This window comes from Bos taurus, chromosome 23, assembly GCF_002263795.3.
Source record: "Bos taurus isolate L1 Dominette 01449 registration number 42190680 breed Hereford chromosome 23, ARS-UCD2.0, whole genome shotgun sequence".
NCBI lineage: Eukaryota > Metazoa > Chordata > Mammalia > Artiodactyla > Bovidae > Bos > Bos taurus.
The window spans coordinates 30,971,501-30,983,572 of record NC_037350.1 but is presented as its reverse complement, the minus strand read 5'-3'; the positions used below and the strand labels follow the sequence as shown (position 1 = coordinate 30,983,572).

General features: G+C 41.2%; 3 protein-coding genes across 3 annotated transcripts; 1 reads left to right on the top strand and 2 right to left on the bottom strand.

The window, feature by feature from the left end:
* Nucleotides 1–405: 405 nt before the first annotated feature.
* H4C12 (H4 clustered histone 12) lies at nt 406–934 on the bottom strand. Its single transcript, NM_001374540.1, has one exon. It carries the CDS (start codon nt 923–925, stop codon nt 614–616), a length of 312 nt encoding a protein of 103 aa, NP_001361469.1. The 5' UTR covers nt 926–934; the 3' UTR covers nt 406–613.
* A 5,377-nt stretch (nt 935–6,311) lies between these two features.
* Nucleotides 6,312–6,798, bottom strand: H2AC15 (H2A clustered histone 15). Its single transcript, XM_003587713.6, has one exon. It carries the CDS (start codon nt 6,762–6,764, stop codon nt 6,372–6,374), a length of 393 nt encoding a protein of 130 aa, XP_003587761.1. The 5' UTR covers nt 6,765–6,798; the 3' UTR covers nt 6,312–6,371.
* A 193-nt stretch (nt 6,799–6,991) lies between these two features.
* Nucleotides 6,992–11,239, top strand: H2BC15 (H2B clustered histone 15). Its single transcript, NM_001081742.1, is given in 2 exon segments — nt 6,992–7,487; nt 10,335–11,239. A coding segment is annotated over 1 exon segment (381 nt). The 5' UTR covers nt 6,992–7,083; the 3' UTR covers nt 7,465–7,487; nt 10,335–11,239.
* The last annotated feature ends 833 nt before the right edge of the window (nt 11,240–12,072 follow it).

Genomic DNA, 12,072 nt, shown 5'->3' with positions numbered 1-12,072 from the left:
CCCTTGTGTTCGAAGAGAAATACCACTCTGGTTAAATCTTAAGGCACATGTATTTGGGTGACATATTTGCTTTCATTTATATCTAGGCTATTAGACCTGGAGAAGGCAATGGCACCCCATTCCAGTACTCTTGCCTGGAAAATCCCATGGACGGAGAAGCCTGGAAGGCTGCAGTCCATGGGGTCGCTGAGGGTCGGACATGACTGAGCGACTTCACTTCCGCTTTTCACTTTCATGCATTGGAGAAGGAAATGGCAACCCACTCTAGTGTTCTTGCCTGGAGAATCCCAGGGATGCGGGAGCCTGGTGGGCTGCTGTCTGTGGGTCGCAGAGTCGGACACCACTGAAGCGACTTAGCAGCAGGCTATTAGACCAAACATTCCACTGAGTAGGTTACAAAGTAAAATACAAAACTATGTTCAAAACATTGCCTGGAAGCGTAAAATGTAACTCAACACTCACAAAGGGTGGAAACAGTGCTCCTAAGCAGTTTAAAGGAGTGTACAGAACAGGAGGAAGAAAACCCAAAAGCAAAGAAGCATCACGGCTCCTCGAGTGAAATAGTGGGGGCCCTTAAAAGGACCTTTTGTTGAATACCGGAGAACGTGGACACTCAGCCGCCGAAGCCGTAGAGCGTGCGGCCCTGTCGCTTCAGCGCGTAGACCACGTCCATGGCGGTGACAGTCTTGCGCTTGGCGTGCTCGGTGTAGGTGACCGCGTCGCGGATCACGTTCTCCAGGAACACCTTCAGCACCCCGCGGGTCTCCTCGTAGATGAGCCCGGAGATGCGCTTCACACCACCACGACGAGCCAGGCGCCGAATAGCAGGCTTGGTAATGCCCTGGATGTTATCACGAAGGACTTTGCGGTGGCGCTTAGCGCCTCCTTTGCCCAGACCCTTTCCGCCTTTGCCGCGACCAGACATGACGAAGACCTGAAGACCCGATAAAGCATAACTTCCAAGCCTCGCGATGCAGCTTTATACATCTGTTAGCGGACCGAACTGAGAACCTGAAGAAAGGAGGAGGCGGGAAATCACGCCTTAAGCGGGGGAGGAGAAATGGACCAAAAAAAAAAAAAAAAAGAGGCCTTCTCTGTTCCTTTGTGCTGTGGTGACTCTTTTGTTACCTTGTTTTAAAACTTTAGCAATTGCTTTTGAATGCGAGCACAAAACACGAATGTTGTGTAAAATATACAGAAAAGGCAGGTAATAAAATAATAATTCACAGATCACTGCTAGTAGCTATTTGGTATTTTGGTGAACAGATAAAAGCACATACTCTTTCAAAGAAAATGTATGCAATGCCGTAAATGGCATTTTGGAATCTCCTTGCATGGTTTACATTTTCGTCAATTTCCCTTATTTAAAGAGAAAATGTATTTTTAACGCCTGCTTGTTAACTTTATGAATTCTCTTTTATAGTTTTAACAAACTCCCTAGTAATCAGTGTTTTTGAAAAATATGTTTTTTTCCATTTAGTAAAAATTTACTTCTTCACTGTACTTGGGTATACTATACTGCCATTTCTAACAAAGTGTACCAGAATATGTCACTCCTAAATATCCTTCTTAAGCATAAGAATTATAATGAGCTGATGGTTTTGAGAAAAAGAAAACACAGGAGAAGCTATAAAAACAGAATTTAATACCGAGGCCTTCCCTGGTCGCTCAGATGGTACAGAATCTTTCTGCAATACAGGAGACCTGGGTTGGATCCATGGGTCAAGAAGATCCCCTGAAAAAGGGAATGGCTACCCACTCCAGTATTCTTGACTAGAGAATTCCATGGATAGAGGAGCCTGGCAGGCTACAGTCCATGGGATCACTAAGAGTCGGACACAACTGAGCAGCTAACACATACCATAAGGGAAATTTACATTTATATGAGAAATCTCCATTTGTAAGAGTATCTCCTTCTTTGAGCCAGGAAGAGAAAGATATTAATAACTCACAATAAATTTACCTGAGGAAGGTGCAGGACTTAAATCTGCCACACCTGGTTTACTCTGTGTTTCCTGCTCAATCCCTATAAATGCCACTATCTCCAACATATTTTGTATTTAGATGAAGATGATATTTAAAGTAGTGGTTCAAGCCACTTCTGGGAGTTTTACTCAGTTCCCCTCTGTGTATTCTATGTATACATCAGACATACATGGTATTAAACTTGTTTTTCTCTTGTAAATCTGTTTCTTATTACAGGAAGCTCTCAGTCACAGAATGAGTGAAACTAATATATTCATATAAACAATTGAAATAGCATAGATAAAGGTCTGGGAGTAGAGAAGTTTTTAAAAACCACAAAAACAACTTTGGGGAAAGACATTTTCTGAGAACTTAAGAAATTTGTATCATTGCTACTGCTGCTGCTAAGTCGCTTCAGTCGTGTCCGACTCTGTGCGGCCCCATAGATGGAAGCCCACCAGGCTCCTCTGTCCCTGGGATTCTCCAGGCAAGAATACTGGAGTGGGTTGCCATTTCCTTCTCCAATGCATGAAAGTGAAAAGTGAAAGTGAAGTCGCCATGTTGTGTCCGACTCTTAGTGGCCCCAAGGAGCCTACCAGGCTCCTCCATCCATGGGATTTCCCAGGCAAGAGTACTGGAGTGGGGTGCCATTGCCTTCTCCATTTGTATCATTGAGGGCTCCATAATTCTCTGTCCTTAATGCTGGCCCCTGTCCAGAGTCCCTGCCTTCTTCCAAATTGTTGCTATTTAGTCACTCATTTGTGCCGAACATTATTGTGATTCCATGGACTATAGCCAGCCAGGCTTCTCTGTCTCTGAGATTTCCCAGACAAGAATACTGGAGTTCGTTGCCATTTCCTTCTGTAGGAGATCTTTCTGACCCAGGGATCGAACCTATGTTTCCTACATTGGCAAGCTGATGTTTCCTACATTGGCAAGCTGATTCTTTAACACTGAGCCACCAGGGAAGACCAAATTACTGGTCCCCCAAATCTCTCAATCTCTTTATTATTCCACCATGTCATTAATATTCATCAATCCTGAATATTCATTGGAAGGAGTGCTGCTGAAGTTGAAGCTCCAACACTTTGGCCACATGATGTGAAGAAGTGACTTACTGAAAAAGACTCTGATGCTGGGAAAGATTGAAGGTGGGAGGAGTCATTTCAACTGAAATGACTGACTGAGAGACAGGAGGAAACAAACTACAAGTGTCAGATTTTTGGTTTCCCTGATAGGTCGGTTTGTGAAGAATCCCCTTGCAATGCCGGAGACCCTGATTCGATTCCTGGGTCAGGAAGATCTCATAAAGAAGGGATAGGCTACCTGTCCCAGTATTCTTGGGCTTCCCTTATGACTCAGCTGGTAAAGAATTTGCCCGCAATGCAGGAGACCTGGGTTTGTAAGATCCTGGAGAAGGGAAAGGCTACCCACTCCAGTATTAGGCCTGGCGAATTCCATGGACTCAATAAGTCAATCAGTTCAGTTACTCAGTTGTGTCGGGCTCTTTGTGATCCCATAACCTCATGTCCATTGAGTCAGTGATGGCATACAATCATCTCGTCCTCTGTTGTCCCCTTCTCCTCCCACCTTCAATCTTTCCCAGCATCAGGGTCTTTTCCAATGAGTCAGTTCTTCACATCAGGTGGCCAAAGTATTGGAGTTTCAGCTTCAGCATCAGTCCTTCCAATGAATATTCAGGACTGATTTCATTTAGGATGGACTGTTTGGATCTCCTTGCATTTCAAGGGACTCTCAAGAGTCTTCTCCAACACTATAGTTCAAAAGCATCAATTCTTCGGCACTCAGCTTTCTTTATAGTCCAACTCTCGTATCCATACATGACTACTGGTAAAACCATAGCTGTGACTAGATGGACCTTTGTCGGCAAAGTAATAGCTGCTTCTTAATATGCTGTCTAGGCTGGCCATAGCTTTTCTTTCGAGGAGCAAGTGTCTTTTAATTTCATGTCCATGTATAGTCAATGGGGTCGCAAAGATTTGGACACGACTCAGCGACTTTAAATGTAAATTGAGACCCTGTAATCTCAAGACAAACTCTTCTCCTCTCTTAACTATCTAGAAGAATTCAAAATGGGAGTTTCTAGGCTTCCCTGGTGGTTCAGATGGTAAAGAATCTGCCTTCAATGCAGGAGACCTGGGTTCCATCCCTGGGTCAGAAATGTCTCCTGGAAAAGGAAATGGCTACCCATTCCAGTATTCTTGCTCAAAGAACTCTATGGGATGGAAAATCCCATAGACAGAGGAACCTTGTGGGATGCAGTCCATGGGGTCACAAAGAATCAGACATGACTGAGCAATTGAAACTTTTACTTTCCCAGAATTATTACCAGAGAAAAATTTTGAGTCCCTCAATTACATGGTAGGGCAAACTAATTATCCAGTATTTGCTTTTTCTCTTATTGTTCTGTGAATTACCCTGTTGTACTTGGAAGCTGTTATCTAATTCCTTAGCTCAGAATGGCATATAAACTTCATTTTACATTCTTTTTTTGAACTTCCCGCGTGTGTGGGGTTTCCATATGTATGAAATTCAATTTGATCTTACTTCTGTTAATCTATCTCATCATGTCAATTTGATTATTAGACCTGTAAAAGAACCTCGGAAGGGTAGAGGAAAATTCTTTCTCCCCAATAATACACAAAAAAATCTAATATGGGAAGATACTGCCCAATGCTTGCATAGTAGTCCAGTCTGCAGAGAGGGAAATTAACGTGAAGACCAATTTCAAGAACAAAGTTTAACTAATACTTTCATAAATCTTCTGCCACTCAAACTGAAGTGTACCTCTTATGAAGGTTTTGCAGCATAAATTATGGAATTCTTTAGGATCTAATTGAAAGAAATATCTAAATTATTTTGGCAGGATTTTTGGAAAGTTGTGTTATCTCCATTTTCAAATACAAGTTTTATTTTCTTTCTGATTGTGTAGATAGTAAAGAACAGTAAGTGCTTCATCCAATGAAATTGGATTAATAGTCCATTACAGTCCATAGAATTCTCCAGACCAGAATACTGGAGTGGGTAGCTGTTCCCTTCTCCAGAGGATCTTCCCAACCCACGGATCAGACTCTTCCTAACACAGGGATGGAAGCCAGGTTCTCCCATATAGCAGGTGGATTCTTTACCGGCTGAGCCACAAGGGAAGCCCAATTTTAAAAGCTCAGTTAATATGTGGAATTATAAGTAATGACATATCACACTTGAAAATTTTATTTAAAACACAATTTATATTCATATATCAACTATTTGATTACACGTTCATTGATTAACATTAATAATAAAGGCAATATTTTAACAGTGTGATGGTCCTTGTTGTGGGGAATAGAAATGATGCAAGAAGGGTTACTTCTTGCATGATCAACATCAATAACTATAACCATAGCATATTTTATTATTAAAACATGAAGATCTCATAGGCCTTCCTTGGAGCCGTAGCATTTATTCTCGAGAGTTCTAGTTCTGAGATATAGCTGTTTAAAACTTACAGACTCAAATAATGCACATGAGTTTTTAAGAGGAAAAAACTGAATAATTAGATTCACTGAAATCAGAATTCGATTCTTCCAACATCAAATAAATTTAAATTAAAAAGAAAAAGGAAACCTCCCGATTGTTTGTTGTGGTCACTGTTATTTCAAAGAATATTATTTACATGTGATTGCAGTTGAGATTTAAATATAGGAAATAAAAATATTTCAAGAGACTCAGAAAATTTATTCCAGAGGACTAGGAATGAGATAGTAATTCCTTTCATTAAAATGTATTCATAATGAAAACTAGATTACCTGGTGTGGAGAATTGAAGGCCCTCTTTAGTTAGTATAGTTACTATAGTATAGTTAGTATGACTTGATCTGAGAGCAGGGTGAGTGATGATAGTGGGGGAAAAGGGGAACAAGAATCAATGACAGCATTAGGACTGTAAGAACCTGGTTTGCAGATTTATCTTATAAATGTGATTTACAATGCCGACCTTGTCTATTTGTTAAGGCACATCTTCCTAATGGATGAATAATTGATGTCTTTTACTTCACTAGCATTGATGTAAACAGCCCACTATAAGGTGTATTCTTTGCCTGAAGCTACTTGAAACAAGTATTTTACCTTGCTGGGTTTATTCTCATTTAGGAGGGTGAGTGGTGCGCCCTAAGATTCAACTGAAATAGGAGGGGAGCTAGGCCCGTCATATGGTCCTAAGGTTTTGTTTCAGATAGCCATTTTACCTTGTAAAGGAATCACAAAAGGACGTTAATTCTGCCCTCATACCTTGCTATCCGAAACAATGTGAATCTGAAAGTACAGCTCGTTTTGCTGATAAAGTGGGTGGCTCTGAAAAGAGCCTTTTGGTTTGAACAGGTTTGAGTTCCAAGCAATGCCAGGCTTCTACTTGCCCTTGGCCTTGTGGTGGCTCTCGGTCTTCTTGGGCAGCAGCACCGCCTGGATGTTGGGCAGGACACCACCCTGAGCGATGGTGACTTTGCCCAGCAGCTTGTTGAGCTCCTCGTCGTTGCGGATGGCCAGCTGCAGATGACGCGGGATGATGCGGGTCTTCTTGTTGTCCCGGGCTGCGTTGCCCGCCAGCTCTAAGATCTCGGCTGTCAGGTACTCCAGCACCGCCGCCAGGTACACCGGGGCCCCGGCCCCAACCCGCTCGGAGTAGTTACCCTTGCGGAGCAGCCGGTGCACTCGGCCCACGGGGAACTGGAGCCCGGCCCGCGAGGAACGGGTCTTGGCCTTTGCACGAGCCTTGCCTCCTTGCTTGCCACGACCAGACATGATGAGAGTATAAACTCACCAACATAAAATATACGTGTATACAACCAGACCTATCTTATTTATAGTCTTTACTGGGCGCGAAAATAACGGTGGACCATTGGCTAAAGCTGCAGTTTCACCTAACCCAATGAAACCGTGAGTTTGAAATACGCTTCTTTTAATTGGACAAAACTATTATGTGACGTTTCCAGCATTCACCACCAATCAGACGCCTGGCATTACTCCCTGCCTCCTTTAAGAAGCTGGGAAGGAAGCGCATTCTTACCGCTTCTCTTTTCTTACTGTTGCTTTTGGGTTGTTTGGCAGTAAACTCCCGGCCATGCCTGAACCCTCGAAGTCCGCTCCGGCCCCGAAGAAGGGCTCCAAGAAGGCAGTGACCAAGGCGCAGAAGAAGGACGGCAAGAAGCGCAAGCGCAGCCGCAAGGAGAGCTACTCCGTGTACGTGTACAAGGTGCTGAAGCAGGTCCACCCGGACACCGGCATCTCGTCCAAGGCCATGGGCATCATGAATTCGTTCGTGAACGATATTTTCGAGCGCATCGCGGGCGAGGCGTCGCGCCTGGCTCACTACAACAAGCGCTCGACCATCACATCCAGGGAGATCCAGACGGCCGTGCGCCTGCTGCTTCCCGGAGAACTGGCCAAGCACGCCGTGTCTGAGGGCACCAAGGCCGTCACCAAGTACACCAGTTCTAAGTGAGCCGGCCCGCCATGGAGTGATCGGTAAGGCTTGGCCTACACCCCAAAGGCTCTTTTCAGAGCCACTCAATCTTCTAAAGAGAACTGGCACTAACTTTATTCAGTAGGTGTTTCTTATATGCTATTAAGTAATAAGTTCCGGTTTTTTGTTTTCCCTTAAACAAGAGAAATTTACTTGTCACAGTTGTAGAAGGCAGAAGTCCAAGACTGCTGTTAATAGGGGTGGTTTCTTCATAGGCTTCTCTTTGGCTTCCAGGTGGCCATCTTTTCTGTCTTCACTAGGTATTCTTTCTGTTCACATTTCCTTTGATCTTGTTAGAAATTGCTTTCTCTGTAATGTAGATGGTGCTGCAGCAATGCTGGAGGTGTTTTTATGTGTTTATGTCGAGAAAGGTCAAGTTCATTATCAGACAAATGTAAAGAAAACAAAATAGCGTTTGTCCCAAAGCAAAATCAGCTCTCCTTTACGTCTGAAGTTGACAAAAGATTTCGTTGACCATGGCTTGTCCCCTGCATCCTTAATTTTAACGTGTGTGTGCCTGAGTAGAGTTCCTTGGAACACAGTAGGAAAGTTACAAATCGCATTATCCACTTACGTTTTCTTTGTGGAGCGCTGCTGTCTTTCTTCCCTTTTCCCTGAGTTAAATTTGCCAAGTATTAAGTTAAAAAGGCAAAAGCAAAACAAACGGAAGTGAGAATCTAATTACAGATCAGGCGGGTGCCACATTTCGTCGATAGCCAATCCAGACGCTGCGCGCGCACTTTGAAATTTACTAACTGTCGCTTGTGACTCCATCCTAACGGGAGAGTTCCGGGCCAAGCGGCTTTATGGGAAAAACTCTGCCATTTTCTCCAAACCCTGGTTTCTTTCTCTTTCCAGCATGTCTCTGGGATTTACTTTTGCTGTATTAGTTGGAATAAATTTTTTAAAAATAGAGGACTGTTCTCCCATCCTCAAAGGAAGGTAAAATTCCATCTCTTCATTTTAGGCCCTTAGGAATGGCATATTTAAAACTATTTTGGTCTTTACCCAGAATCAAGGTGGCAATGCTTCCCCCTAACAGCATGTTATTCTATCAAGTGACCACTTGATAAAAAAAGGACCATTTGTTCATACTGCATATGAAAATGTATAGGTGACCTAACATTTAATTTGCAATATGCCAAGACATAAATGAGTAGCCACGAAAAGTTTCTTAAGACTAAAGTCTTACTATGTGGAAAACTACTCGAAATCTTTGCTTAAGACCTCACATTCAGAATTAATAGGTATAACCTACATCTTTGGAAACTATTATTTTTTTTCCCACTAGGTGACTTATAATTTCAACTTTCTGACTTTTTATATTAGGCATATTAAAAAGAATAATTTTAATTTTAATTTAATAATTTAATAATAATTTTAATGTAGGTTTTATTAAAACACAGACAAAATATTTCCCAGAGGGTTTCCTCTTGTGCTTAGAATGAAGAAAAATATCCATTAATTAAAGATATTTTTTCAATATGTTTTAATTCTTTAAAAATGACTTTATATCCTGTCTGCTTTAATTGTGAAAATAATGCAGAATATAAAATTAAGAGTATAGGCATGGCCTGTTCATGCATAAAATGACAATGTTCACTATAAAGTTATACCTTAATACTAGGAATATGTATATGTGATGTGAATCTGGAGTTGCAAATATAGGTCAAATATATCAGTGTCTTTTACTAATTAGTTCTTGTGGAACAGTGTTTTGAGAATGTGAGGTGACATGTTACATGGCAGAGAAGAGTGAAGTTATCAGCTCAAGAAGAAAAGAGTCTGATTTGAAAAAATTTTATTTTGGGAAAAGATGAAGAACTTTCAGTGAAAAGAGTAACAGGCCCTTAGCTTTTGAAAATACATTTTTTTAAGTTTGTTATGGCAGTGTTCTAAGTTCTCTAAGGCAGCCGGGCATCACACAAAGCAGTCTAACATAAATCTTGGTCTGGAGATTTCCACCTCTACTCAGGAATCTAAAGTCCTTGAAGAGGAACTAATTACAAGTTTGAGACAAAGGAAATCCTGATGGGTGTACAACATGTATGTTGACTCAACACAAGGATGGTCTCCCATGTCTGGAGTAACAATAGAGTTAAGACAAGAGAGGCAAGAAAACCTGAAAGTAGTGCCAACTTGAGATTTAAGAACAGTTTTATAGTCATCCACTGGAATAGTTTGGTATATAAAAAGCCATGAATCCATGATAATAAGCAATTGGAGCAAATACTATATAATGAGCTGAATAAGAAGTTTACATGGTGTGTCACACTATTCATATTTTCCCAACTCTTTGTGCCCTATGTCATGGAGATGAGTTATCTTCTTCACCTGAAGGTGCCTGGCCTTGCATTCTTAAGGTTTTATTGTACTTATATGAGGGGAAACTTAACCTCCTGTGATGCTATAGGATGAAGTCTCAAAAAAGATCTTCCTGAGAATCTCACTGATGCTTTGTTCACTAAAATTTCATTTCAGGAGAGCAAATTGCATTTTAATGACTTCCATTCTTAGAAATCCATCCAAACTCTAATTCCCAAGGCAGTCTTAAATTATCCTGTGTATCAGCTTCTACCATAGCCATCCCCAACACTGTGCATGTGTGCTCAGTCACTTCAGTCATGGAAATTGGATATATCTCAAAGAAGTTCGTGCTGTATTTGAGTCAAATCTTTTGAACGTTAGCATTTCATCTGGCTCTATATTTTTGCAGAGTTCACACCAAAGAGCTTAACACTTAACATTCAAACACCTTCACCTCACTATCAAGGACATTTTTATCAAAGCTATCACCTCTGTAATCACATATTTTTCCCTGAAACTTTGACTTATGCCTTGTTTTCCAGAACTACATCCATCACTTCGCGATCCTGCTGAAGCCATCAGTGCAATTAAACTCATCAGAGTACTCAGAACAACGTCCACTATGGATTCTTCACGTCTGTCATCCTGACAGTCCTCCGATACATTTTCATTGGATCCAACATCTTGGTGGAGGAAAATCCCTGAACACTATCCTGACTTCTTAAGGTGGAATGCTTATCTCTTTAGGCTACATGAGACTGTAGCTGTTGCTTCCTTCAAACCTAGTGTTAAATTTTGGCAGTGACCATACTGTGGGACATAGACTTCTAAAAGCTACAAACCATGACTTTGAATAGTTTTTCAGTTGTAATTTGATGGAGTTAAGAAATATAATTGAAGAACATATGCCATTTATCTGTATCATGTGCTGCTGCTCTAATGTTCCAGACTTCAGTCCATCCTATGTAGGAAGGTGAAAGCTTGCAATAGTCCTTTAAGGCCACTCTCATTCCATATCTATTTTCTAGATGCAAAGAGACGGGGAGTATTTTGTCTAAATAGCTAGAGGATCAATGACAGAGTCAGTTTTTAAGCCTCATGGTAGTGGCCATCACTATAAAAATGTTGTTATTTTGTGGTCTTCTTTCAAAACAAATAAATAAATGGAGATGGGCCATTTGTATTTGTTTTAATAGTGAAAAAGTTGCCATTCTTTACTTGGGGGAAAAAAAAAGTTTGTCCTTCTTGTCCCCAAGAACAGAAAAGAAAAAAAAGGGCAGTTTATTATTTTTTTCTTGGTGAACACTGGTCCAGCTCTCTTTAGAGGGTCCTGTAGCCCTACTCCTATCATCATTCAATTAATAACTTTTGCCTTTCCTGTGGGAAACAAGCATGTATAGCAAAGTCTGCCTGTTGATTATAATACTGAAATTAAAAAATCAAAACTGAAACCTGTTTCTAACTTTTCCAAAAGACAGTGTTCGAAAATTACAACTTAAATTCACATAGTGCTTGTACACAGACTGTATTTCATCTGTTGGAAATGTGTGCCAATTTGCTGTTAAATCATGCTACCAAGGAGCAGAGAGAAACCTGCCCACTGAAACTGCTGTGTGAGACATGGAATTATATCTCTTATCTGACCATCATTTCTGCCTTGAAAGTGGTAATGAAATTGACCAGAGGTCCCTCCCTGAAGCAGCAGCCCAGCTGGGAAGACCCTTTATATTCATTTTCCTAGAGGGTCAGCAATTCAGATTTCCCCAAGTGAAAGGCTTAAACTTTCACTCTGGATGAAACCTGAATGCTGTTTATTTGCAATGGATGCTAAACATTAACCTATTCTTTTTCTTAGTTTCTTTTGTCCTCCTCATTCCAAAGGACCAAAACTAGGCCTAGTCCAGGGAAGGGAATCATGAGGTCCTGATTTCTATGGCCTGTTCTACTTAAAGGAAGGCAGCTTTAATGGGGAAAAATCCTCCCGCCTATCAAAATGTAACCATATTTAGGGATAGAGTCTTTAAATAGGTAATTAAATTAAAATGAGGTCATTGGAGAGTGATTGGGTCCTGATCCAGTATGACCAGTGTTCTCTTAAAAAAGGAAATTTGGACACAGACAGGCATAGAGGGAACATATGTGAAGACAGAGGGGGAAACATGGCCATCTATGCTAAGGAGAGGGCCTAGAACCCATCCTTCCCTCATGGCCCTCAGAAGGAAGTAACCCTTCTGGCACTTTGATCTCAGACTTCTAGATTACAGAAGAATGAGAAAACAA

Bases quoted from the DNA above. Each gene is read 5' to 3' on its own strand.
- H4C12 (NM_001374540.1), bottom strand. From the start codon at position 925: ATGTCTGGTCGCGGCAAAGGCGGAAAGGGTCTGGGCAAAGGAGGCGCT.
- H2AC15 (XM_003587713.6), bottom strand. From the start codon at position 6,764: ATGTCTGGTCGTGGCAAGCAAGGAGGCAAGGCTCGTGCAAAGGCCAAG.